The sequence below is a fragment of the Aptenodytes patagonicus genome, chromosome 16 (genome assembly GCF_965638725.1).
Source record: "Aptenodytes patagonicus chromosome 16, bAptPat1.pri.cur, whole genome shotgun sequence".
NCBI classification, from domain to species: domain Eukaryota; kingdom Metazoa; phylum Chordata; class Aves; order Sphenisciformes; family Spheniscidae; genus Aptenodytes; species Aptenodytes patagonicus.
The window spans coordinates 7,292,387-7,319,789 of record NC_134964.1 but is presented as its reverse complement, the minus strand read 5'-3'; the positions used below and the strand labels follow the sequence as shown (position 1 = coordinate 7,319,789).

Genomic DNA, 27,403 nt, shown 5'->3' with positions numbered 1-27,403 from the left:
AGGCACCTGCCTTCCCCAGGCCTGGGACGCTGCTCGGGGGGAGCCACGGGCCCCGGGGTACGCCGGGACCGGCAGCGGGGACCGGAGGGCACCGGCGTTGTCTCCGTCCCGGGGATCGTTGTCTCCCGGGGCTCCTGCCTGCCGCCGCGGAGCCCTGCCCGGTCCCGCCACCCGGGCGTGCAGGGACCTCCAACTGGGGTCACGGGGGCAACGGTTCCCCTGCGGTGGGGGGGACACGGGTGAAGGCAGCGCCGGGGGCTGGAGCCCCGCGGCCCCACGGGGGACTCGCGGGGCGCGTGGGTCGGGTCTCAGCGGGCAGAGTCTTCCTCCCGCCGCCGCTGGCCGAGGTGAAACCGCGCTCACGGGAGGAGGCGGGAGATTTGCACCCCGCGGCTCCCGTGGGCTCCCAGCCCCACGCCTCCAGCCCCGCGGGTTTTGCGCGGCGTGCCCGGCCCGGCGCGGAGCGCGGCGCTGGTGCGGAGGGGCCGGGCGGGGGGAGCGTACCCCCCGCGCCCTCCCGGCCCCCGGCAAGCGGCGTTCCGGGGAGTTTTTCGTTAATGTCAAATTAATCGTTGGTAATTAAGGCAGGTCGCGGGGCGGGTCGTGAATTAGCGTGGACGCGGCGGCCCGGATCCCGCTCCCGGGAAGGTGCCGCGCAGAAGAGAGACCCGGGGGTAGCAACGCCCGGCCGGGGGGGCGCGGGGCCGGGGGGGGCGCGCGGATCGTCCTCCCGGGACGGACGGTGCCGCCACCCCCGCCTCGCTCCGCTGCTCGGGGCTCCCGGGGCAGCGTCCGCGGCGGCGCAGCGGGGCCGAGCGGGACCCTTCCCCGTGGCCGCGGGCGTGCTGCAGCCCGGGGAAACGGGTGTTTGCCTCGCACCTCCGCTGCCGGTGTCCCCGGTGCAGGTGGGAAGCACGGTCCCGGGCCCGAGCCTCCCCGCACCGACGCTGCACGGGAGACCCGAGGGGCCGCGGAACTCCCGGCTGAGCGGCCGCCTCTGACCCGTCGCCTGCGCGGAGCTACGCGGCTCCGCGGAGCCCCACAGTCACGCGTGGGGGCGGAGAGGGGAGAGGCCGTGGCTCTAGCTGCCTCCCGCGCGGGCAACAGCGGAGGGAATCGCTCCATCCCCCTCCATGACCCACGTGGGACACGCGCGGCCCACGTGGGACACGCGCGGGCCGGGTCCTCGGTTGCGGTGCGGGGGGGGGCAGGGAGAAAGCGAGACGCAAACGAGAACGGCGCGGGGAAAGCAGCGGGGAGCGACCGCCGCTGCGTGGGGGTCCGGCCGGAGCCCCCGGGCCGTGGGCGAGCCAGGGCCGGGGCTGCGGCCGCTCGTGGGGGTCTTGGCCCGGAAGGAGAAGCGGGACGGAGCCGCCCCGGCGCCGCGGGACGAGATAGCGGCGGGCGGGACCGTCCCCGGCTCTCGCGGGCAGTTCCTCCCGCTGCCGGAGGGGGCCCGGGGACCCCCTCGGCCCGGGGCCGGCGCCGCTCCGGGGGCCCCTCCCGCCCGGCCGGGCCCACCGGGAGCAGGAGCGGAGCCCGGGCACGGGCCGCCCTCCACGCTCCCGAGGTCAACGGTAGAAGCTGCCTGGGCGCCCCACGGGCTCTCGGCCGGGGGGGCCGCTCGCCCCGCGCCCCCTCCGCCCCGCCGGCCCCGCCCGGCCCGGGCCCTGCCCCGGGGTCCCGGGGCTCAGCGCGGACTCGGGGACGGCTCCGGCCCGGCGCGGGCGTGTGCCGCCGCGGCAAACCCCGTTTCCGCCCTTTTCACCCCAAATCCGCCCCTCGGCCGCCGGATCTCGGCTCTCCCAGCCCGGACTCGTGCGATGAGCTCCTCGGGCTCAGCGGGCCGCCGCGGGGCTGAGTGTCCGGCTACCCCCTCGTTTCTCGCTGTGTGGGGGGCTTCCACGGCTGCGAGGCTTTGCAACGAAACCGGGGGGCTACTGCCCCTCCCGGGACCGCGCGTGGGGGCGGCGGGGCGAGCACGCGTGTCCGAGCGCGGCTGAGCCGGGGGCGGCGACGGGGCGGGAGAGAGCTGGCTCCAGCCCAACCGCCGGCACGATCGATCCCCGCGCCGCAGCCCGGCTCTTCCCTGCGGTTTCCCGTGCGCTCCGGCGACCGTGCTGCTCCCCCCACGGATACCCCCTCCCGGGACGGCTACGATCCAGCCCAGCTCCCTGTCCGGCCCGGCCCGGTTCCCCGGGCGACCGAGGCTGCCGGTGCCGGTCGGAGACCCGGCTACGCCACGGTCGCGGTCCCCCCATCTCCCTTTCTCCTGGGCGGTCCGAGCATGGCCCCAATGCTGAGACCGCGTGGGGGAAGCGGGGGCAGAGCAAGTCGTCCCCCCGGCAGAGCCCCAGCGCCTGCGAGTCCCCGAACCGACCCCGCCGCCGGGCCGGACCTTGTGTCCCGGGAGAGGCATCCTGCAGCCACGGCCCGGCCGTGGGTACCGCCGGGCAGGGCAAATCGCGCCCCGGAGCCCCATTCCACGCGAGCTCTCTGCGTTCGTGGACATCCCCCGCACCCTCGGGGAGGCCTGTCCCGGGTTCCCGCCCCGCCGCCCGGTTCGGCTCCGGGCTTCTCCCGGCCCGGTCCCATTTCCGAACGGGCGGGAAAACGATTCCCTCCAGCGGCGGCTGAACGGAGCCGGGACGAGCCTCGGGGCAAATTCACACCCCCCCGGGCCGGTGCCGGGCTGTCCCGGCGGGGCGGGCGCGGACCCGGCGACCCCGCGGCACCGCCGGTCCCCGCCGGCCCCCGGCTCTGCCCTGGGCCGGGGAGCAGCCCGGCCGCCGGCACCCCGCCTTTTCGTTTCCGAGCAGCTCGGGACGAAGCGAACAGGCGGCGACCGGCCCCGGGCTGCGGCACCTGCACCTACGCGGGTGGGGGCGGCCGGGGCAGGATCACCCCCACCCGGGACCGAGGGCGAGGGAGGGCCCGGAGACGGGGACATACACAGAGCTGCGGTCACACGTGGGCTTGCTGCAGGCGGGACCGGGCCGCCCGCGTTTCCCACCTCTTTCCCCCGCGGCACCGCGCTGCCGCGCGCCCTGACCCCCGGCATCCCCCGGTGCCGCCGAGGCCGCTGCCGGTGGGGCCGCGGGGGCGGACGCTGTCCGGAGCGCGGGGGTACCCGGTGCGGGGAGGGGAGATCTCCGGGGGTGCCCGGCCAGCGGTGCCCCCGCGGGGCCGGCTCCTTCCCACTCCCACCAGCACAGGAATTCCGTGCGAGGAAATTCTCGTGTCGACGTGTCTGACATCGAATTCAGGCCGGGACAGGGCTTCCCCGGCGGCTCCGGAGGCGCCGGCGCCCACGGCCGGCGGGGGAGGCAGCGTACCCCGGTGGGCACGGCTCACGCCCGGCGGACCCCGGGAGGGCACCGGGCACGGCTGCGTCCCCTTCCCCTGGGACCGGCGGGGCTGGCGGGGCCGCAGAGGGAGCTCGGCGCGGCCGGACCCAGCGGGGCGGAAGAGGGGCGGCGAGAAGGGGAGGGTGCGGGCAGTGTGCCGGGAGGGCAGCTGGGACAGGCAGGACCGGGGGGGGCTCCCCCAGGGCAGGCAGCTCCCCTTGGGACGGCCGTCGGGCACCGCTCTGCGCGGGTGCGGAGCGGTCCGCGCTTCCCAACCCGGCAGTGGTGCGGCTCCGCCCGCCGCCCTCCGCCCGTCCCGGAGCCTTCCCCCCGTCTTCCTCCGGCGCCGGTCGAGGCCCCCCCTCGTCCAGGTGCCCGGCGCTGCTCTCGCTCCGCCGGGGCTCGGGATGGAGCCGCCGCGACAGGGCTCGGTCCCCTGCGGGACACGCTCCACGGAGCCTCCGCGTCGGGGGATCTCCCCCTGGGCTGCGCTGGCCGGACCACGCCGAGCACCCCGGCTCGGGCCGGGCCAGTGGGGTCCTGGGCAAGGCCGCTTCTCTCCGCCCCGTCGGTCGTTATCCCCCGGTTACCACGGCCTTGGCCAGCTGGCGAGGGGACCGCTCTGGGGCGGTGCCCCGACCCCACGGCCGCCCGGGACCGAGCCGAGCATCCTCCCCGGGGCAGCCGGGCCCGGGGCGGCGGTGCTGAAGGACAGCAGCGGTCTCGCCGACCGGGGCGGCCGAGCCTCGTCTGCCGCCCCCCGACCCGGCCCGGTTCGGCCCCCGGGGGCGGGGGGCCGGGGAGCAGCGGGCGCGGCGGGCAGGCGCGGCCCGGGCTCGTCCCCAGGGTGCCGCACGGAAAGGCGACGCTCCCGGCGCGGCCCCGCCGGCCCGATTAATTCCAGGTGCTTTCCATAGGTGGCACCGTCCTCCTGGAAATGGCGGCTGCGGCCGCTGCGCAGCCGGCGGCCGCTCCCGCCACCCCCGGGGGGCACTGCCGCCCCCTCCACCCCGGGGAGCCCCCCCGCACCGCGGGCTTCAGCAGGGCGAAGCGCCCGCAGGAAGCCCCGGGAGCTGTGCCAGGCCCCGCGGCCCCGGGCAGGTGCGGGGGGGATCTCCCCTCCACGGTCCCCACGGGAGAGCAGCCGCCGTCCTCCACCGGAGCACACACCCGCGAACCATCGGAGAGTCTCCCGCGTCGGTATTGCACGTGGGAGCCGCCCCACGCGTGTCCCCACAGCCACTGGTGCACGCTCCTCAGCAGGGCCCGTGGGGGCGGCGTGCCCCGAGCACACCCCCTGCTCCGGCGAGGCTGAGCGGGGGGGGTCCCCGCCCGGCTCTCCCTGCGGGGAATGCTCCACGGGGAGCCCTGAGCGCCCACGGCAAAGCACCGACTCCCCGTTTCCAGGCATGCCGACACGCACAGAGAGCCGCTCGTCGCCCCCGGCCCGGGGCCGCCCCCCTGCAGCCGCGCTGCTCCGCGCCGCGGGTCGCACCGAAAGCCCCGTACGAGGAAAGTGCCGCTCCCGGGGGCGGGGGGGGCGGGGGGGGCCGCCGCTTTATCGCCCGCTCCAGGCTACGAGCACTCTGCAAAAAAGACCTTTTGTTTCCGGGTTTCTGAATTTGCTGATTATTTGTAGGAACATAAATACGAGTTGTTTGCAGAGGGGAGCGAAGGAGGAACCGACCCGAGTGCTGCGTCGGGCGAGGAAACCTGAACGTTTCGGGAGACACCCCACCCTCCCCCCCCCGCGTCTAACCGGCGCGGCTCCGTCCCGCCCGCGCTGCTGCCCACGTCGGTGCCGCGCTGCTCGGCCCGTAGGGACGGCAGAAGGACGAATCTGCTCCCTCGTGGCTCCGGCTGCAGCGGCCACGGAACCGCCACGAGTGGGCAGGGACCACCCGACGGCCCCGCCGGTGGGGGCCGGACCGCCGTGCCCGGCCCAGCGGCGCCGGTGGCGGCGGTCCCGCCGGGGGAGATCTCAGCTGGGATGTGACAGAGACACGGGTGCGACTGGAGCGGCCCGGCCATGTCCCTACCCCTGTCCTAGCCCCCGCCCTGCTGCCGTCCCCGCCCGTCCCCGCCCGCCCGCGCGCGGCCCCGAGACTCCGCTTTTACAAAAGCAATTAGAGGTGAAGCGCGGCCCATTTGCATTCCACCTAATGACCGGCGGCGGCTTCCCCCCGGGCGGGGGGCGGCATCTGCGGCGGGGCCCGCCCCGGTCCCCGGCCCCGTCCCGCCGTCCCGGCCCCCTCCCCGCCCCGTCCCGCCGCCCCCGGCCCCGCCCACCCCGCACAAGGTAGATGCTGTATTTAGGTTCATGCCCTTATATGGCGATGAGCGCGGCGCCCGCGGACGGCGCGCACCATATAAGGAAGCGGTGCCAGAGCCCGGGGTGAGCTGGTGAGCGTTCATTGGCCCGTCGGTATCTCAGCAACCGGCTCTCACGAGTGGAACGGCCTCGCGCCCCCCCCCCCCGCCCACCCCGCGGGCCGGGACCCCCGGGGGCGCGGGGGACGGAGCTGACACTCCCCGCTCCCACGGGGTGACCCTCGACGGGGACGCCCCCCCCACCCCCCCCCCAGTGCGCCCGCCCCCCGGGACACCCCGCCCGCCCCCCCGGTGCCGCCTCGCTGCCCCTTCCCGCCCCGGGGGTCCCGGCCGGGCCGCCCCGCCGCACGCTGCGGGAGGAGGAGCCGTAGCGCCGTCTTCCGTGGGCACCAACGGTACCGCGGGCGCCCACGGCGCTCCCGAAGTGCGGCGGGACCGCCGTCCCTGCCCTGTCCTAGTGCCTGCAACGCTGGTCACGGAGGAGACCGTGTCCGTCCCACCCGCGGCGGAGCGCCCGGAGGGGAAGGGGCGGCGGCGGGGCGGACGGGTCCCAGCGGGGCCGCGGGCCAGGAGAGACGGCGGAACAGGGTGGCCCCTGCTCCGCTCCGCCGAGCGGGGACACGGGACCATGCGTGGGCAGGGGGAGCGGGGAGCCGCGGCACTGCGCGGACACGGGTGACCAAGTTGCGGGGCACACAGACCGGGGGGGCTTCGCTGTGCCTTGCCGCACCCCGGCGGTGGCGGGCAACCCCACGGGGCCGGGCCCCCTCCTCCTCCTCCCGCAGAGGTGCGTGGACGGGGGCGGCTGGGCCGGGCGGAGGCTTCCCGGGAGGCACCGACGTCCTTCGCACCGTGCACGGCGGCTTCCACGCACGCGGGCGCCACGCGGGCTGCGCGCACCCCGGGCGCGGCAAAGCGCTTTCCCGTGTCCAGCCGCCACGGTGCGGATCGGCAGCGACAGCCCGCCCCGACCCCCCGCGGCCGCTCTACCGTGGGGGAAGGATCACGCCAGCCCGGCTCCCCACACTCGCGTTTTTGGGACGTCCCCTCGCCCCGCGGACACCCGCGAAAACCACTGGCGGGGAGCGAACCTCCGGCTGCGCGAGGGAGAGGCAGCGCAGGCGCCAGCCGCGCACCCACGCGTGCCCGCTCCGGCCCCGCGGGCAGGCGCCGGGGGGCCGCCGCCGTGGCGGGCGGGGGCCGGCGACACGGCGCGGGGCCGCAGGGCCGAGTTTTCGTGAGGCTTCGCCGCGGAACCGGTGCCGTGGCCGAGCCGCGTCCCCCCGCCCGCGCTCCCGCCCCGGTTTTATTTTATTTTATTTTATTTTATTTAATTTTAAACCGAGCGCGAAACCGGGCGCTGCGGGAGCGGCTGCGGGGCGCGGGGCACCTCCGGCGAGGCGGGCTCCGGGGGTGACCGGCCCGCCCCACCGCCGCACCGCCCCCGGGCTCGGAGCCGCCCCTGCCCTCCGCCTCGGCGGGCACCGGGCGGGGGCTGCCGGCACGTGCCGTCCCGGCGCCGCGGCGGGTGGGGCGCGATCGGGTGGGCTGCCCCGCGCCCCCCCGCCGCGCCGCAGGTGAGGCCCCGCCGGGGAGGCTCCGCGCCGGCGGCCGGCCCCGCCGCGCCGCGGGTTCCGCTCCGGTCCCGCAGCCCCGCGGGGTCTCCGGCCGCCCCCCGCGCCGCCTGCCCCGGGGCTCCCCGGGGGGGCCGCGGCCGGCGGGGAGGACTGCGCTGCTTCCTTGCCGTGTCCCCCCCGCCATGGCAGGATTCAGCGGGCTCCGCCGAGCAGCCATTTTCTGCAGCTGCGTCTCCACCGGAGCTCTGCCGGGCGGCGGGGCCGGGCGGCGGTACAGCCCGGGGGGGGGGGGTCCGCGCCCCGCTGCCTGCCGCCGGCACGGACGCCCCGAGCCCGGCCGGGCGGTGCCGGGGCCGGCCGGGCTGCACTGCAGGGCTCGCCGTGACAATCCCACCCTTTCCCCGCCATTTTGTTACCGTGCTGGCGTTTTCCCAAAGCAGAGACAGAGCGGGAGCCTTGGGAACGGGCCCCCGTTGTGCCGGGGCGGGCGGCCCCCCCGGCCCGGGGCCGCGCTCCCCTCCGCCCCCGCGGCGCCGCACCTGGCAGCGGGGCAGGTCCCGGGACGCCCGGCCGCCGCCGGCTCCTTCCCACCGGGATCGCCCCGCTCCCCTTCGCGCCCCGAGCACGCAGCAGCCGGGTCGTGGCTGTCTGGGTCCGCGCAGGACCCAGTCACGCAGGGCTGGTACCGGTCTCCGGGCCGCTGTCCCCAGGCGAAGGAGCCCGGAGCGCGGTCACCAGCCTCCCCTCCCGATGGGTCGCGGACGCGGCGCTGGTCCCCTCTTCCGCCTGCCCACGGCCAGCGCAAGTGCCCCGACGGCCGGGGGGACCGTCCCGTCGGGGAGGGTTCGCCCCGGCGCCGGGCCGCCCGGTACAGCGCCCCTCAACCCTGCCCGGTCCCGGTGGCGGTACCGGCTCCCCGCGGGACAAGCCCAAACACCCTCGCGGGAAGCCCGTGGGGACGGCGCCGGGCAGTGCGTGACCCACGCGAGGCCGGGCGGCCCGGCGGGGCGGACAGCATGGCCAGCCCGGCGGGGAGGGCGGCGCGGGGCAGGGAGGCAGTCGGAATGAGCCGCGGGGCCGTGCCGGGGGTGCGGGGCCGGGCGGGCAGGACGGCGGATGCCCCGACGGGGCGGGCCGGTCCCTCCACCCGCGCGGGGGTTGATGAACGCCGGCGACAGACACCAACCAAGGGACACAGCGGGGCGGGTGCGTGTCCCCGCCCACGGCTGCATTCCTGGGCCGGGGGGGCTCGGCTGTGGCACGACGCGGGAGACCCGAGCGCGGCGGCGGCGGCAGATGCCCCGTGTGATCGGGAGCGAGAGCGCGGCGGGGGCCGGTCCGTGCCCCGGGCCGGGCCTCCGGAGCCGAGCGGCGGCGGAAGGAGGAGAAGGGAGCGGGGAAAGGAGGGGGCTCCTGCAGTGCTGCAATGCAGCGCCGCGCCGAGAGCCGAGCCCGCCGGCCCGGCAGCGCTCCGCCGCCCCGCCGCTGCTGCAATGCAGGTGTGAGCGCCGCGCCGCGCCGGGCCGGGCCGGGCTGAACCGGGCCGAACCGAGCCGGGCATCCCGTGCCCCGCCGGGCCGCCCCCCGCCCCAACCGCGCCAGGCTTCGGCTCTCCCCCTCTTTCTCATCCCAGTTTCGTTTTCCTCCCGCTCCTGCCGGGGCCGCGGGACGTTTCCTCCCGCGGCGGGACGCAGCCGGCCGGTGTCCCCGGGACCTCCCGCCCGCGCTGTGTTTGCCGAGGGGAGGGCCTCATCCTGCCCCCGGCACTGGACGCCCAGGGACCACGCCAGCAGTCACCCTGGCCCTCCCAGCTCCCCGGATTCTCGCTGTGGCTCCCCCCGACGCCGGGACCGCTGCGAAGTCCCCGGTCTCTGCCCTGATCTGCTCCAGCTTCTCCTTGAGGAAACTCCCTCCTCCCCACGTTACCTCCGGGCCGCCCCCCGGGGCCCCCCACCCTCGCCGTCGTATGAGCCGGTGCTTCGCCCCGTCCCCGCTCTCCCCTGCCCGCGGTCCCCCTGCAAACAGCGCTGCGTGTCCCACGCGGGACCCCGGACGGGGGGGTCCCGCCTCCGCTCCGCTTCCCCGCGGTTGGCATTTGACACTTGGACGCGCACCGCGGGGACACGCAGAGCCGCGGCCGCGTGTGGGAGCACCCGGGAAGGGGGAGCCCCACGCCGCAGCCACCTGCCCCGCACCCCGCTCCGCCAAGGCTGCCCCGCCGGCCGGCGGGCCGAGGTGTCGGCGTGCGGTGGTGTGCGGGCACGGCTGCCAGTGAAACACTCGAGTGCCCTCGAGAGAAGAAATTAATCTTATAAAAGTCACAGCTGATAAAGACACAAACCCAGCAGGGCAAGGCGGATCACAGGAGTGCATAAAATATCGGGGTGCGGGGGGGGGGGGCGTTTTCGTACTGGGGGGGCCAGTATAATCACCCACTGCCCGTCCCTGTCCCACGGGCTGTGGATTACATCTCTTGCATTTTTGAATCCTGCCGTAGCAGCCTGGGGCTGAATGGCAGCAAATCTCAGAGCGGTGCCAAGCAGCCCCGATTTTTGCCCTCCCACCTGGATTTTTTTCTGACGCGGTGAAAATGGCACCGCATTCCAGCTACTGCTGGTGCGGACTTCAGCCGCTGGATCCTGTTGTGTCTTCATTTACTAGATGACAGCTCAGCCGAGTCCCTGAATTTCTTCCCTGTGTAGAGGTTTACGGGTTGATCAAAATGTCCTTAACCTTCCCTTTGAGACGCCAAGCAGCCCCACCGCCTCCGGCTTCTCGGGCTCTCCTCGCCCTCACGGCATCCCTCTGCCTGTTTTCCGACTCCTCTCCAATATTTCAGTATCTCTTTTGAGCTACCGGAGACTGTGTTACACGCGAAAGCGGGCTCACCAGTGCCACACACCGAGGCAGTACCGCCAGCCTGCTCTGCCTTGAATTTCCCCTGCAAACGCGGGGAATCCTCCTCCTTCGCGGTGCTGTCCCTGTCCCCGCCCCCGCCCCTGTCCCTACCCCCGGCCCTCCGTGTGCCAGAGCTCCGCGGAGGGCACGGCTGGAGCCGGTGCCCGGTGGCACGGCGGGGCCGAGAGAGCGGCTGTAAGCGACGGCCCTTGCCCCGGAGGTTTGTACTTGAACTCCTCCAGGCAGGCTGCTCCCCGAAGAGGGATGGGTGAGGGTACAGAGCGATCCCTGACAGCAAACCCCGCACCGGTGCTGGCGGGGGAGCAGCTCCCGGCCGGGCCCCCCGGCCCCCCGAGCGGGTTCAGCCCTTGGCTCCTCCTGCCTGTGGTCTCTCTCCAGGAGAAGGGCGGGGCGGGGGGGGGGGGGGGGGGGAAGGCACTTTGGGAACCCACCCCTCACCGGCGGGGGAACGTCCTGTGGCCCCCGAAGGATGGCTGAGCCCCGCAGCCCCGCACCAAACGGCTGCCGGGCTGGTTCTCTGCAACAACCCCTCCGGTTATCGCGTCCTTTCGTGATTCAGCATCTCACAGGACGCAGTCCCAGATCCTCCTACACAGATTCCCCGTCCCTTGGAAAGCCAGCTCGCACGGAGCCGTGCTAAACACCTCGGCTGACCGCTGTCACCAGCCCACCTCCTCGAAGGTGCTGTTATTTACGGCCTCGCTGTGCCACCTCCCACCTTGGCGTTACGCTCTCCGAGCACACGGGATGTTGCACCATGCAGCAAATTCTCAGTTACGGGGAATGGAGGTGCACAAGGCAAAGGTAAAATTGCCTTTCCAGGGAAAGAAAAAAAGAGTTAAGCCTGTTAGTCCGAAACCAGAAAAGACAATGCCACGGCCAAGACTTATTTGCCACATACCAGGCGAGAGATGGAAGGAATTCCTGTGATAATGCTCGTCTCTACTCAGCCGTTGCTGCTGAACCACAAATTGCTGCTTGCAGCACAAACTATGGAAATGTGATACATTAGATTAGGTGTCTTGTTGGTTCTCTCTGCGCTGCGTTTGCTAGGAGTTATTTCTGAGTCCTGAGAGTTAGAGCATCTTCAAGCAGCAGAGCATCAAACACTGGAAAAGTGGGTCTGCTTCAGGTTGCAGAGGTACAAAAATGAAAAACATCAGGAAAGCAGATACCGTAGAGCGAGTGAAGAATTTTTCAAAGCGGAGAGGGACACCCAGGGAGGGCTCTTCCCACCTCGGGTTAAAAATGGCTCAGGGTCAGGTTGAGCCCTTAAACTCAAGATAAGACATCATTCCACCAGCCAGCCGGGGAGAGTCAAGGCACCTCTGGTGTCTGACCACCGCATCGTCTTCTCTGCGTAACCCACAATGAATCTTCCTGTTTTATCTGCTGCTGGTGACTTCATGTGCCAGAAGGACACAGGCGGAGAAAGGATAGTGTCACGGCTGGACCCAACGCACGCAGAGGGCAGTGGCTGTAAAATACATTCCTGATGTTAAAATGACAGCCTGGCTTGCACCGCACTGCAAATGGATGGGTACATTCAGGGACAACGTTTCATCCTTCATTTTTCAAGCCATGTGGAATTACTAACATATGTGAAAATTAACGTTTACTAGCATATGTGAAAATTACCATTTATTTTGTGCTTTGAGATGCTTCGGTGGCTCCCTGATACCGAACAAATCTTCCCTCTCCAAAGCTTATATTTGGTATTTAAAAGAACCTGACTCTCCTTTTTTTTTTTTTTTTTTTAACCAAAATATAAATTACTTCTTTTCTCAAGTCCCTGCGACTGTGAGCTCTGAACAGCTCCACGAACTTGTGGAAGCGCATTCCCCACTACGGCATCAGCGGTGGGAACGGGCGTCCTCCCCTCGGGAAGCAGGAGATGGAGAAATACCAGTGCAGAGACCCAGAAATTCAGTGCCAAGGGGGGGGGGAGGGGGAACCCCCAAACTCCCATCTTCTGAAATCACGATGTCCAGGCTCACACAAAGGGTATTTTCAAGATTTTCTCGCTGCTCTCCCCCAGCAGCGGGGCCGGCCGGGGGAGCGCTGCCCGCCGCTGCCCGCCGCTGCCCGCCCCGCCCGGCGCAGCCTCACCCGCCCCCACCGCACAAGTTCTCCCGGTGCAGTTTTGCCTTCCCCTTTCCCAGCATGCCTTTTGGGGGGGGGTTAACCCTTGCCGCATGGCAGAGCCCACGCCTGCAGCCGAGCGTGGCCATTTTAGCCCGCAGGCTCGCCTCCCCTCCCCGCTGACGGCAGCTCCGCTCGCTGCCCCGCCGGCTGTTCGCCCCCCCCCCCCCCCCCCCCCCCCCAAGCCCCAGGGCCGGTTTCTTACTCTCTAAAGCGGCTAGGGACAGATCCTGCCTCGGGGCTGGCGTGGCGATGTCCACGCGGTGTGACATAGCACCGCCAAGCATCACCCCGGCCGGGCTGGACCAGCCCGGTCCCACCTGGCCATCCCCGAGCTGGTACTCGCCCCCCGCACTCGCCCAGCCACTACTGACACCGGGCAGGAGAGAAATGTTGAGTCCGAATTTCCACCCTGGCCTCTGCTGCTCACAGCTCTCGGAGCAGCTCATGGTCGGCAATTTTCCACCTTTAGCTTCAGCCGAGAGGTAGCTTTTGAAGTTTGAGTCATCCTGGTTTTCCTATTCTTGTGCTTCATAAACAAAAGCAACACAGTGCCCACGCCGCGCATCAGCGAGAGGGGAAAGGGGCAAACCTGAGCAACACAGGGCCTTTCTCCGGGCAAAACCCCGGGCAGGGGCAGGTTGCTCCCTCTGGAAGATCTGGGCTGCAGCTCATTTCACGGCTGTTACCAAACACCACCGTTCCTTGTGTTGTACATCTTGGTCCTGTCCCCACTGTGGATGAAGATGAAGCTTCCAGTGGCTTCCCAGGAGACCGGGAGATGTGGCTTTACATTGGCACAACAAGAATTTCTGCTCAGCACAGTCTTTATATCCAACATTAAATACATGTTTGTTAAAGCTTCCATCAGCTCAGACTGTCCATTCAGGCTGCCTGTTAATGCATTTTGTAATAGTATCTAAGTCTGTTTAATTTATTTTCTGTATCTGTAGCACTTTTTTGCCCTGGCTGCTACAACACAATAGCAATATCTCCTAGAGGTTTAGGTTATTCCCTTTCTCACCTCCAGCTAAGCACTTCTGTCTGAAGCATGCCTATACCACAGAGGCTGCATCCACACTCGGGCCGTGGCAATGTATAAACCCCCTGGAAAATGGGAGTGTGGCCATACCCCCCTTCCCAGTACCTCCCTGGGATAGAGAGCCGGCTGAGCTCTACCTCAGCAACTTGGCTGGGTCAGGATCTGTTGTCCCAACCGGTGCCAGTGCCATCTCTTGCAAAAGGGTCCTGGTGTTTTACAGAGATCCTGGAGGGTTTGGCAGTTGGTGATTAAGTTTCCTTCTCTCCCCACCCTTAAACCCCACAGGCCTGCTATCAGCCGGGTCGGCCAGGGGCGGCACACGGCCTGACGTGCCGAAGTCACGACTCCTGGGATTCAGGGTGCTTCCTGCCAGGCTGCGCTGCATTGCACAGCGTGTTTTATATGCTTGCTCGTTCGATAAAAATAAATCTTCATGTTTGCAGTTTGCTTTAAACTACATCAAGGTGTCAGCTGAACTGATGGCTCCCTCTGAGAAACGACTTCAGTAGGTGCCGGCAAATTGCTCCCGGGTGAGCCTGGGATCAGCCCTGCGATGGGAGATACTGGCAGGTCCCAGCCCGGGGAGAGGAGACCCCAGCTGCCTTCAGCCCCCACCCCAAACTTTCATCATTACAGAGACACTCGTTTCTCTCCTGTTTGCACCCAAAGGTCCGTCATGCAATAACACCCCTTCAATGCCCATGAGACCTCACGTGCCGGCACAGACCCAGGGACAGCTCCTATGAGCAGCTACACCACCAGGACCCTCTCTCCTTACCGTCCCCCCCCCAGCAGGCTGCACACCGCCCGGCCACAGCCACCACGGCCCCTCTCCCACATCATCCAACCCCATCCCCCTCCCCTGTCAGTCCCCGCAGCAATCGGGGGGTCCCTCCCCGGGAGTGCAGTGAGGGGGGCCCAGGAGCTGAGCCCCCATCTCCTCCATCCAACATCTTGCTCACACGACCGTTCTTCCTCGCCACACTGACGCTGCCCAAGGCCGGGCTACGCCGCAGAGCTGTGTTTAGGTCAGGTGTCACTGGTGGCAGCTGTCTTGTTGAATGCGTGAGCTGCTTCGTTTTGCCTTTAACGGGATTGTCCCCAGCTCAGGGTGCAGGCAGGAGTTTTCCCATGTGAAGGGAACCCTCCGGAGCCACTCGCCGAGGCTCTGGGCGCGCCTGGAGGTGGTCCAGGCTGTGCCCAGCACTGTGCAGCCTTTTTCCTCCTCTGGTGCAAATGTAAACAGAGCAGTGTCCTTGCAGTCGTCTCCTCCCGACACAGATCTTGCATGAATCTGGGCTGAATCCAAATGATCTTATCTGTGCAGGAGACTGAGGATTTCCTACCGCCAGGCATTTTTGACTGTTCAAACCAGAGGCAGCCCCACAGGATGGGGGAGGCGAGGGGGGCTCAGGGACGGGGCAGAACTGAGGGAAGCCCCCTTGCCGTCCCCCTCACCTAGCTGCCCCGGTTCGGCGGGGCAGGGGTGCTGCACCCTGGCCTCGCCCTCCCACAGCCGCTCTCCCAGACAGAAGGACACCAGCCCCATGGAAAATCCAGCAAAAAACCTCGGTAGCCGGCCTCTGCTGCTGGACCAGTCCCATTGGATACAGGTTTAGTTAAAATGGTTTATAGCAGCCAACACATGCACGGACAAGCTGTACAGCCCCCGCCATGCTCAAGGGGATGAGCCTGGAGAAACGCAGCCTGAACAGTGGGCTTTCCCCCCCCTGCAACGTGACCATGAATGCTTTACTTCATTGCTGGCTTCTCCAACGGGGGAGAGGTGCTGAGGCCACCATAGTCAGCACAGTCACATAGTCAGGTTCCTGACATCGCATAGCGAAATGAGAAAAGAACGGGAAAAATAAAGAAAAAACCCCACAAAATGCATGCAGTGACTGCCTGGAGGAGCTGCCCCCACCCACATATGAGCAAAAGCAACGAGTGCCCTGAATACCTGGGAAATCTTCCATTTCCCACCACATCTGGCCACTTACACCTTCTGCCCTTCTCCAGGGAGGAGCAGGAGTCCCTGCGAGGATGTTTCATATTCTGATTAAAAGACATCAGCTCCACGTCGTGTGTTTATTTAACATCCTTCTCCTTAACAGCATCCTCACCCCAGAGATGCAACCTCTTTTACCAAGCCCCAGGGCCCACCCTGCCGGCTGCCCCATGGCCATCATCTGGGGACGGTGTTTCCATCACCTCCCGTGAAGCGGGGACCGCACCAATGCCTGCTGAAACCACACAGGGCCACGGCAGTCGCTGGCGATGCAGCTCAGCGAGGGAGGGCCGGCAGCTGGATTCAAACCCCGGTGCTGGTACAGACACTGGTACCACCACAGCTCGGAGGGGAGAACCTGAAAGCAGCTTTACAGCACAGTCCTCTCAGTATGGCTGTGCATAGATGGATGCATCAGACCCTTTCAGAAGAGCTAAAATACGAACACAAATTCTCCTTTGAAATCAGCAAATGTTTGTCTGGAATAAATCCAAACCAAGCAGAGGTTAACGCATTCCTGGGAAATACATTAAATGTAGCACACACCAGCCTTCCTAATGGAGCGTGGTGGCGCTCCATCTCATCCTGGATCACTTTGATAACCATTGGAAGTCATAGTGGACTTCACAGTAATTTGCTCAGTAACAGGCATTTAGGTTTGATGCACTTAATATAGAAAGAGAGTGGTATGAATAAGTAATTAATGTCCTAAACACTTAATCTTTCCCAGCCAATTGGCACAAAGCAAGGGGAGGGTGTATCTTTTAAACCAGTAACTACTTATCACACCTTTTACTGCACAGGATGCTGCTGGAGTTGTGATAAACATGATCAAACTATTAAACTAAGAAATATCTGGCTATGTGGTTTCCAGGAAATGGTGCCTCAAACAAACCACAGCTATTGCCAGCAGAGACAATATTTTAGGTGCTTCTACGGCTCGTGGAGCGGCGGTGGGTGTAGGGAAAGGAAGCTCAGAAAGCACACACTTAGAGGAACAAAAACGGGCAACACAGTACAATCTATTTTCAAAAATGTTAATGAGCTAACTGCAAACCTGCAAAGTTATTAATCGCCAAGAGTCTCACACACCTACAGACTAGAGAAGGAAGCTGCTGACCCGGCTCACAACAGCAGCAGTGATGCTCAGGCTTTGGCCAGGAGCCTGCAAGCCCACATTTAAAAGACACATCCTACTATTTGTGAGAAACCCCGTTGGTTTAATCTACCTTTGTCTGGCTAAAGAAAAAGTTCTCCTTTTGCAGACACTCTGCCCCGGAGTAAGCCTGCCTGCCCAGCCCCGCTCCTGGACTGGCTCCTGCCGCTGTCTGTCGAGCAGCACTTCCCCTTTCATAAATCACATTTTGCATTCTGAGCATGCGTCTCCTCTTCCAAGCCATTTTTGTTTTCAGATAACCATTAGCTTAATTAATCAAGGGAAATGCATCATTTCTGATTGTCTGCTCTGCCAGCTAAGGCTGGGACGGCAGGGAAATGCTTCCCACCAAACCATCCCTGGGCATCCCCCCGGCATGGGCTGGGGTTCACCTGCCCCCGACACCTGCTCTCCAGCACCCTTGGCCGCTGCTGCCTCTGCCTGTCACTCGCACAGCCCTGGTGACACGTAGGGTTGATTAAAACCCTCTTAAGATTCAGCACAGCTAACAGGCAAAATGTTGATTTTAATCACAGCTCACCTATTTCCACTAGCTCTCTGTGCACATACAATCAGATTTTGGGGTCTCCATGCAGGCAGGTGAGAACCACAGGCACTAAACATATTGCACGAGTTTCCATTGACTTTGGAGCATCAACTGAAACAAGAGATGAACCAAGCTGTCAGTACTGACGTTGTCCACATCAAGAAGTTTAACCAAATAGCTGGGATAGAGCCATCTTTCTGGTGTAAGCTCCCAGAAGCCATTCCCACCGCCGCACGAGCACACTGAGTAGAAGACCTGAGCTCCACCAGACCAAAACCAATGCCTGCGACAACAGTGTCCACAGCTGAGATTGTTCCACTTGGATACAAGCCTCCATGGCTGTCCCACCTGAGAAAATGGCATCCACACACTGAAATCCTCTGATTTAACCCAACCTGCCTTGGAAAAGCACTCTGGCTCTGGCATGAGAACATCTGTAGGCAACGTTTAAGCTGACACAGCTCATGCAGTGGTTCCCGCTGTGAACAAGCCCCAGCAGATGACACCTGGCTGGATGCTGCCCCACCTTTCTGCGGATGCCACATAATCCTCAGGATTTAAAAAGGAACAGTTGCCAAGCTGACTTTTGAATTTATTTAAATAAAATGAAGCCTGGGAAGACTAGGTGGCCCAGAAGTGGGCAGCACAAGACGGAGGGGTTTATTTTTGCTTTGGGAACAGCACTGCCTGGACAGACACACACCGTGCCGCAGCAGGACCCAGGGGCTGAGCCCACAGGGTGGTACCCATGCCTTGGGCTCTCACACACAGCAGGGGCAACTCACCCAGGTAGTTCTAGTGTAACCGCAGGGTCCACCTTACCCAAACCAATTAATTCTGCTTCTCACAAGCTTGAGGCTCTTGTCCATACACATTCACGTGCCACCACCGACAATATTTCAACTAAGATCTCTGAAAGAGAAATCAACTTCAAGCAAAAGCCTAAGACGAGAAAGGCTGGCAACTGGGCCAGTCTGGCAAGCACAAGATTCAGAGGGCAGTTACTGTATGAGCACTCGACTCTGCTTGGGAACGTTATAAGGAATCCCGGGGGGGAGCGGGGACTGAGTGCTGTGTCTCAGCCACGTGCAGACGGGCTCCACGGGCACACTGCTAGGTTGCCACCTTCACGTGAGCCATTTTGTAAAGAATTAGCACTGCACTGTATTTTCAGTGGACTCCAGCAATTATTAATCTAGTTCAGAGATGTCTGCAGGCTTATTTGTGGAATTTGGACCATCTTCCTTTCTGCAGAAGTTCAACTCTTCGTCTAATCGTGACCCTTCCCAACGCTGGGGGTAACGCCGCTGGGGTGGCAGCATCAGGCTGAGAACTAGCTATCACCCATACATTGCAGCCACCTTCCCAGCCTGTGTTCTCAGAAGCCTTCCAGGTTTCCCATCGTAGACCTCAACGCAGCCCGTTTTGCTTTGGAGAAGCCCAGCCCTGCCTTGGCACTGCGGGGAGAGGGAAACACCGAACCACCGGCTCCTACGGCCTTGCTGCCCACCTGGGCAGCACCAGGAGAAAATGGGGTGCCTTTAAACACTGTGGGCAGCACGCTCTTGTCTGTGCTTTTGGGGAAAAGCCAGAACTATACTCGATACGTTGCATCTTGGAGCCGATTTTAACCTGCAAGCACCTGCTCCGAGGCGCCACAGCATGCCCGCACAGGGACGCCTTCCGTGCCGTCCGTATGCAGTAACAAATGCACTCCAAATCCTGGTAGTTTTTGTAAAGGTTTATAGTCCTTTGCAATGATTGCATGATACATTTCTTCCCCCGTGACACAGCCCTCGGACCAGGAAGCGCCGCTGGCAGCTCGCGCTCCACCTCCCAGCAGCTGGGCTTTGCAATCCGATCTACACTAGCTGCAGAACATCAAATGCACTTTCAACATCTCCATTTAATATTTACATTCAAGCAATTAATAATTGGAAGCTTATAGTTTAGACATTTCTAATAGCAGCAATTTCTATAATAGCTTGTTTAGCTTTAGATAACGATTTTTTTTTTTTTTTGCACATAGAAACACCACATGTGTACAGTATCAAAAAATATATACCGGGGATGGTCCTGCGGGTTGTAAGGAGGGCAAGGGGCCAAGACTAACAAATGCTGAATGGTTAAAAAGGAGAACAGAAAATATTCGTTTGATATAGTTTATAAGGTGATCTAGGGACTCCATAAATCTAGGCTTTATATTTCATTATATAAATACCTACAAATAAATATATTAGCATGGCCGGAGAGCGACCAGCTTTCAGCTCAAACAATACATTTCAATAACACCACGTACAAACGGGAGCAAGAATCACTCGACAAGTTAGCACTGTTAAAATATAATACTATAACTCTGAGTAACTGGCGGGCCCCGTCCTCGCCTGTCCCGGCGCCTGCAGGTCCCGAGGCAGCCCCCGACCGCGGGGCGGGAGCAGCGGCGTGGGACACCCCGCGTGGCAGGGACGGCCGCCACGCCTGGCCCTGCCCTGGCGTCCCCTCGGCGGAGACGGCAGGCTTGGCCGCCGCGGCGTGGGCAGGGGGCACGCGGGCTCCGGGGAAGGGGCACCAGTACCTTAGAGGGAGGCTGTGGGGCCGGCGGCCCTGGGACAGGCAGGCAGCTCCCACGGGGAGCAGCCGCTGTCCCACCTCACACCGTCACGTACTCCTTGAAGGTCACGGTCAGGCAGTTTGCGGTCACGTCTGTGATAATTATATTCCCAAAGAAGGGCTTGAATTCCTGCAGGGACTCGGCCTCCTCCTCCTCCTCCTCCTCCTCTGCAGCCTCCCGGGGCTGTGGAGGCTCCACGGCTGGTTTCTCGGCCGGCGCTGGCGGCACCTCCGGCTTCACCTGCGCCAAGGCCAGCTCGCCCTCCGCCCGTGGTTTCACGCAGCGCAAGTCTATGGGCTCATCCAGGTCCGAATCCAGCAGGATGACCTCCGGCTGGGTGGGGGTGGGTGGCTCCGACCGCTCCGGGGCCGGGGGGCTGAGGCAGGTGGGGGCACTGATGCTCCGGGAGGTCAGGCGCTTCTTGCCCGGCTCCCGCTCTGCGTGTGGCTCTGACAGGCAGCGCTTCCGCGAGCTGGGGCTGGAGAGGTTCAGTCCCATGGAGGAAGGGCTGTGCTCGCAGACGGGACTCAGGGACCAGGGCACAAGGTCCGGCTTGGTGGTGAGCTGCAGGGGCTGCTCCGCTGGAGGAAGGGACAGCTCCTTGGCCAGGGGAGTCTTTCGGGAACTTTCCTCGAGCTCCACAGGGGGCTGCCGGCCCTCGCCCTCTGCTTTGCTCAGGGCGTTGCTGCCCACCACCCTCTCCTCCCCTGGCTTCCTCCAAGCCTCCAGCTTCTCCTCCCCACCCTTCTTAGGAGTCCTCTCCTCTGCAGCCCGCTTCCGGGGTGGCTCCCCGGACTTGATCTTCACTGCCTGCATACCGTTCTCCATGTACTTGCTCATGACGATCACAATGCGCCCGTTCTTGTTTTTGTTCTTGACAATCTTCATCTTGCCCCCGAGGCCGTTGCTGGTCACCCTGTCCCTGGGGGGAGGCCCGGTACCACTGGACAGGTTCTTCTCAGCCCCATTCTTGCTCTCTGCAGCAAGGTTCTTGACCGGGCCCAGCAGATTTTTGGCTGGGCCATGAGCCCACTTGTCCGGGTGGGCGACCAGGGGGCTCTTGTTACTGTCCAAGCAGGCCTGGCTCTGCGGCTCCTTGCTGCTGGGTTGGTAATGGGGCTCGTACATCTTGGGGTCCGGCTGGTAGTGGTGGTGCTTCTTACTGTTCAGCTGGTAGTAATACTTCCCTTTGCTGTGGGACTGGTGCTTCATGCCGCTCTCCTTGCCGTTGGGCTGGTACTGGTGATGCTTCTTGCTGTTGAGTTCATACTGGTGCTGCTGGCTCTTGCCGGAGGAGCCGAGATCCAGCTTTGGCCTGTTGTCCACGGCAGGGTCCTGCAGCCCTGTGAGGATGTTTGAGCGGCGGGCGAAGGAGGGAAGCTGCAACACAAAGCCAGGGGCCGCGGTCAGCCGGGGCCAGAGAAGGAGACGCCGGTGCTCCGGCAGGTGCCGAAGGCTCCGGCAAAACCCCCGCCCCTCCAGCAGCTCTCGTTACGGGACACTGCATTATGGGGCGCCGTGTTCTCGAGCAGGCGGCCCCAGCCCACTCCAACTTACAGGCTGTGCATTGCTCCAGATTAATGAAGCAATGAAAAGAAGAAAAGCACCCTTCAATCAGCTGTCTGGGAACAGGGGCCAAGCAGGACTGCTGCTGCCGAGCTTGCGAGCAGCCTGCTAATGCCGCCCGGCTGCGGGCGCAGCAGGTCTGCCCTGCAGCCCAGAGGGAAAGGGGGGCTGGGACCGCCCCATGAGCTCAGTGCTGGGGCCTGGGGGTCTCCGGGGCATTGCGAAGCGCCTGGGCTGCGCACACAGCTCCTCAGCATGATGAAACCCGCTGAAAGCTGCTCCCTGGGGATGGGGCCACGTTGCAAACAGGCTGCCCGGGAGGTGTGGGGCTGGGTTCCACCACGCATTTACCTGCACGACCAGTGGCTTTGGCTTGGGCCCCCGCTTGCGGTATCCCATCAGCTGCTCCTGCCGCTCCCTGTGGGAACACAGAGTCACGGCGAAGCCCGAGTGGTGGCACGCGGACCCCTGGGGTGCACCCCTCCCCGCATCCCATGCCTGGCAGCTCCTGTGGTGCCAATGACCCTACATGGGTGCAGCGAGCTGGTGCGAGGGGGTGGCGGGAGGGGAGCCGGGGCCCCGCAGGTGCGGAGCCGCAGGCCGGGGGTCCCACAGGAGGCAGCGGGACGGGGCCACGGCCGACCCGCTGAGGCAGCAGGCGCCTGGCGAGGCGACTTCCCCTCTCCCGCCTCCCCCTGCTGCAGCGAGGGGCTGAAGTTTACAGTTTGCGCCAAAATGCTACAGGAAATAAATGCACGGAAAGGAAAAAAAAAAAAAAAAAAAAAAAAAGGGCAGAAAAAAAAAGAAAAAGCCCGTCCAAGCGCAGCAGCAGCAGCAGCAGCAGCAGCGCCGCCTCCTCCACTCGCAGGCATCAAATCCCCGGGCAGGCAGGCAGGAGCGCAAGGCGCGGTGTGGGGGGAGCGCGGCACGGGGGACCTTGAACCGGAGGCGTCGCCCGGCGGCCCCGCGCCGCCCGCCCCGCCGGGGCCGCGCCCCCGATCCCGGGCCCGGGCCCGTCCCGCGCCCGCCCCCGCCGCGGCCCCCCGGCTCCGTGACGCATCTGCAATTGCCGAAGCGGGCGCGGGGCGCGGGTGCCCGCCGCCCCTCCCGGCCCCCGGCCCCCCCCCCCCCCACCCGCCGCTCACCTGTTCTGGAAGGCGATGAGCAGCCGGGGGTCCAGGATGTTCTCCTCCGGCTCCCACGTGTTATATCTTGCGAGAGGGGAGGAGAGCGGCCGTCAGCCGCGGGGCCCCGCCGGGAGGGGGCCGGGGTCCCGGGCAGGGGCGCCCCGCCGCCGGCGGCCGCTGCCGGCCCGGAGCACCGGGCCCGCCCGGGAGCGGGCGTCCGGGGCTCGGGTCCCGGGGGAGGGGGATGGGCGGGGGGTGGGGGCGCGGGGACGGAACTGTTTATTTAGCGCAGTTATTATTCCGGAGGAATTCTAGGCATGTCATGATGAAATTTTCCAAATCCCCTTTCCCGGACCCAGGAAAGCGGCCGCGGCGCGGAGGAGGGACCCGGCCGCCGAGTCCAGAACAGCGGCGCGGACCCCCCCTCCCCCGCGGCCCCCCCGCCGGCACTGTCATGCAAACCCCAAATACTCCGCAGCCCGCAGCGGCCGCCCTCGCTCCGCGGCCGGTGCCTCCGCCTCCGCGGGCGGCTCTCGGGGGCCGCCCGCCCGCCGCGGGCTGCGGGGCGGCGCGGGTTATTTTTGCGGTTATTCCCCCTTCCCCCCCCCCCCCCCCGCCCCCCCCCCCCGCTCGGTTCTGCAATATGGAGCCCGGCTCCCGAGGAGGGAAAGGGGGAAGGAGCCATTTTCTGGTGCACATCAGCCGCCGCCTGCCCGCCTCGCTCGGCTCCCGCCGCCGGGCCCCGCGGCCGCTTCTCGCCGCCCGCCCGCCCGCCGCCCTGGCCGGGGCCCTTCCCGGGGCGCCGAGCGCGGCGGAGCCCCGCCGCCGGGCCGGGCCGCCCCTGCCCCATCCCCATCCCCGTCCCCATCCCCGCTCGGTACTCACTTGGGCGACCATCCCCTCCATTTCACCAGGTACTCGACTCTGCCCTGCGGAGCGCGGGAGGCAAAGACACGGCGTCAGCTGGACCCGCCACCCGCCCGGCCGCCCCCCGCCGCCCCCGCCCTCCTCACCTTTCGGATCCGCTTCTTCTCGATGCTCTCCACCGCGAAGACGTGCTCCCCCACCGCCGGCAGCTCCATGCTGCAGCCGGGAGGGGCCGGGCCGGGCCGGGCCGGGCGTCCGCGGCCGCCGCTGCAGCCGAGCTGGGCTCCGGCTCCGGCAGCTCCCGCCGCCGACCCGACAGACACTGAGCCCCGGCCGCCGCGGCACCGCAACCCGTGCAAATCCCGGAGCGAGACGTCAGGGAGGCGGCGCCTCCCGGGCCCGGCTGCCCGTCAACGGCGGGGCCGGGGGATTGGCGCAGACCTGCCGGGGAGCGAGGCGGGGAGGGGGCGGGCGGGGGCCGGGCAGGAGCGGCGCGGAGGGGGGGGGAGGCGCGGGCAGCCCGGCCCCCGCCCCACGCGTGACTCAGCACGGCCCCCACGGGCCCCGCGGCCGGCGGGGGGCGGCAGAGCCCGCGGGGCAGGTGCGCGACCCGCGCCGCCCGTGGGGGGGGTGTCAGGCGGGGGGGCCCGCCCGGAGGATGCACGGGGGCGTCCGCGCGGTGCCGGCGGGGTCCCGAACCGGGGGACGAGCCCCCTCCCCCCCCGGGAGGGCTCCACGCCGCGCCACGTCGCGGGCTGTCTTGGGCCCGAGGGGCGGCGGCGCCCACCCCCCGCACGACCCGAGCTCGCCGCCTCCGCCCGTGGGGCCCGGCCCGCAGCGGGAGGCGGGTGCGACGGAGCGGCCCCGGGCCCGGCCCAGTCCGGAGGAGCCCTCGCCACGCTCCCGGGCCGGGCGCTGCGCTGCTCGGCGGGTCCCTGCGGCCGCGGGGAGCCCGGCCCGGGGACACCCAGCGGCGGGGACCCCCGGTTGCAAGATGGCCGGAGCGCCCGGGGGAGCGGGCCCGGGGCCCGGGGCAGGTGGCGGCGAGTTTCCCTCGCCCAGTGCCGGAAGCCGCAAACGGCGGCGGCGTGCGGGGACCACGGGGCCGCCGCGGAGAGCCCGGGGCGGGCGGCTCCGCGCCTTCGCTTCTCGTTTGAGCGGATTAAGGGGAGCACGCTGAGGCCCACGCGTGTCCGTGCCGCGGGTTGCTAGCGGAGGACCCCCAGCCCCTCCCCGCTCTGCTCCGGTGAAACGTGGCGGTGTCGGAACGAAAAGCGACCTTCCCCCGGGCAGGTGGAGCGGGGCCGGCCGTGCCCGCGGCCGCTCCGAGCCGCGCCAGCAGCCGGGCACCTTCCCGGTGCGGAGCCGCGGCGGCTCCGCGCAGCCCCCGCCGTGGGCCCGGGCAGCTCCGGGCCTTCCCCGCCGCCGCTGCGAGAGCCGCGCCCCGGCCACAGCACCCCGCGGGGCAGGACAACGGGGGCGGCGGACACGCGTGGGGCTATTCCCGGGAAGGCGCTGCCGGCTGGGGGTGGCGCCGCGTGGAGCCCCCAGACCCTCCCGGGGGTATCGGCTGCCGGGGCTGGCCGAGCTCGGTCCCCACAGGTGCCGGGCTGTACCCCCAAGCCGCCGCCGGGGAAGGGGGACGCGCGGGGCGCCGCGGAGGGGAGCCCCGGCCGGGGCGGGACCGGAGCCACCGCGCCCGGTGCGCAGCGAGGCCGCCCCGGGGCCGGGGTGGGCGGGGGTCCCGGCGCTGCCGCGCCCGCTCCGCAGCCCCCGCCCGAGCTCTGCCGGGCCGCGGCGTCCCGCCGGCCCACGGACGGGGCGGCCGCTCCCCACGGGGCCGGGACCCTCGTGGCCAGGGCTGCCCGCGGGGGCTCCCGGCAACTTTCCTCGGGGTACCGGAGCGGCAGGGCTGAGCCCGAGCGGCACCAGGGCCCGGAGCGGCTCCTCTACCGGGGGTCAGACAGCAGCGCCCGGTCCCCCGAGGATGCTCCCCGTCCTCCCCGGGCCCGGGCCCGCCCGAGCCCGCGGCATCCCCGCGGCCTGCGGGCTCGCCCGGTCGCCGTCTCCCCGGGCGGAGCGGCTCCGGCCAGCAGCAGCCTGCGCCTTCGGGGGCCCTTCTCGGGCCCGGAGGTGCGGGGGCACCGGGGAGGCACCGCTGAATGTCACCGCGCCGGAGACCATAACAAAGACGCAGCCGCCGCGATCGTAGAGCCGAGCCAATAAAAAGCAAACTGATATTACAATTTTGATTTCCCTGGAGGGCCGATGGGGCTTAATGTAAGAATTATTATCCATTGTGAACAGCAGCCGAAAGAAAGCACAGACAGGAAGATTTAAATTTTTTTTTTTTTTTTTTAACGTAGCGGTTTTCCTAAGAAACATACATTCATTGAAATTTATGCCAGCGGAGTTTGTTAACCCTCCCCTTTGACATTTCAAGCTTCTCCTGTTGCCAGAGGAGACAAGCCGAGCACAAACCACTAATGCTTGCAATAAAACTAAATGCCCAGGGACGAGCGCGATTTGGTGCAATTCCCCTCCAATCTGGGTAAGCTGCAGAGCGCGTCCAGCCCGCGGAGCCGCGGCGGCTCCGGGCCCAGCCCAGCCGGGAAGGCTCAGCTCTTTCCAGGACACAGCCGGGAAGGGGAGATAAGGAGGGCAAGGGCTGGCTGCCTGGCTGCATATACATATATATTTTTAAACGTGTGACCAGACATCCTTGGCATCTCTGTAGAACCAGCCTCGGGAGCAGTACGAAGGGCCATTGATGAAATATAATATTAAAAAAAAAAAAAAAAGGTGAAAGCAACACTGAAAACCAATATTAAAAGCGTTTTAATCATTGCATGGCTCGTGGCTCCCGCAGCTCAGCACCAGCTCCTGTCCTGTAGGTTTCTGCAGGATGTTCATCTGCTTTCTGTTACCAGGCTGATTGCACATGATTCACAGTAATGATTGTAATGGTGGTGATTTTCTATCTCTTACCTTGCTCAGATAGCAGCAGTTCGTGAACTGATACAGCTTTCCCTTTGTCAATTCAAAAGAGGACACCTTATTTGAACCACATAAAATATCCTAAATAAGGAAAGCAGGAAACGTTTCCAACTGCTGCCTCTTCTTGACTGGTTGGGGCATATCACAGGGATGAGAAAAGAAAAAGGGTTTCCAACTAAAAGAAACAAGAGCCAACTGCTGACTTTTAAAGCCAAGATAGCAGTTGTTTAATACCAGGCATTTTGTTTATGATCTGCCTGTTTATAAGGCAGGTACGAGATGCAGATACACATTCTGCGGGTATTCCTCCCCTCTGCCACACACCTGTGCAAAAATTCAGGTTTCTCTTTATCTGCAGGGCATCATCAATAGGAACACCGCTCCCTCCTTTCAGCAGGACGACTCCGTCCCCGGCAGAGGTGTGAGGAGTGGGCAGACGGGCAGAGCTAGCGCGGGGGCTCCAGCCACCCCCCGTGCAGCGGGCGGCCCAGCAAGGGCCTGATCCTGAGTGGAGGCTGCTGGGGTGCAGCTGTAAGACAAAACCTCTAACAGCCAGAGACAGATGGGCTTCCTGCAGGTGCTAGGAAGCATACCAAGGCAATTTCCCCTCAAATTCTTGCTGGCCATGTTCCCTCCTACTACCCAGAGCTTTATTCTCTCTGTCTAGCTTTATTCTTTCCATCATTATTTATAAAGTTCTTACCCTGGAGACAGAGCCAACTCTGTGGCAGTGTCTCACTTGGGTTGGGTTCTGCCTCTCCAACACACAAGATGCTCCACTTCCCCTCGCCTCTTACGCCAGTAGCTCCTGCAGACCTGCTGTATGTTTGCTATCAAGCAGCACTGATTACACATGCCATCATTTCTGATGTTGCTCATTAGTCTGTATCATTATTAGCAATTCAAACCAGCAATTCTTTTTCAGCTGTAATCCTCCAATTCCACTACGAAGACCCCAAGGCTGCCATTTGGGTGCTGAGCTTCCCCCCCCCCCGTCTGCCCCGGCAGGGCCAACGGTTCCTCCTGGAGCCCAAACAGGCCAGGGGCACACCAGGCTAAGCACCAAATAATAACAGAAAGTTAATTCACGAATAGTTACAGCATTTCCTTCAAGGCCGCTCTCACAGGCAGCCAAGCACGGACTTTGCAACTCTCTTGCATGAGGG

At 65.6% G+C, this 27,403-nt stretch overlaps 1 protein-coding gene across 2 annotated transcripts in view; it reads right to left on the bottom strand.

Annotated features, from left to right (window-relative positions):
- LOC143168065 (chromobox protein homolog 8-like) overlaps positions 1–23,504 on the bottom strand; it is a 27,395-nt gene extending 3,891 nt beyond the window's left edge. The window contains exons 1-5 of one of the 2 annotated variants that reach the window (XM_076354180.1): positions 23,387–23,504; positions 23,259–23,302; positions 22,392–22,457; positions 21,598–21,664; positions 18,796–21,060 (exon numbers count right to left, since the gene is read on the bottom strand). In XM_076354180.1, the coding sequence (XP_076210295.1) occupies positions 19,720–21,060; positions 21,598–21,664; positions 22,392–22,457; positions 23,259–23,302; positions 23,387–23,455 (1,587 nt within the window). In that variant the 5' untranslated portion in view covers positions 23,456–23,504 and the 3' untranslated portion in view covers positions 18,796–19,719. Of the gene's footprint in view, positions 1–18,795; positions 21,061–21,597; positions 21,665–22,391; positions 22,458–23,258; positions 23,303–23,386 lie in introns of those variants that run through there. The other variant, XM_076354181.1, reaches the window with a different exon arrangement.
- Positions 23,505–27,403: the final 3,899 nt, after the last annotated feature.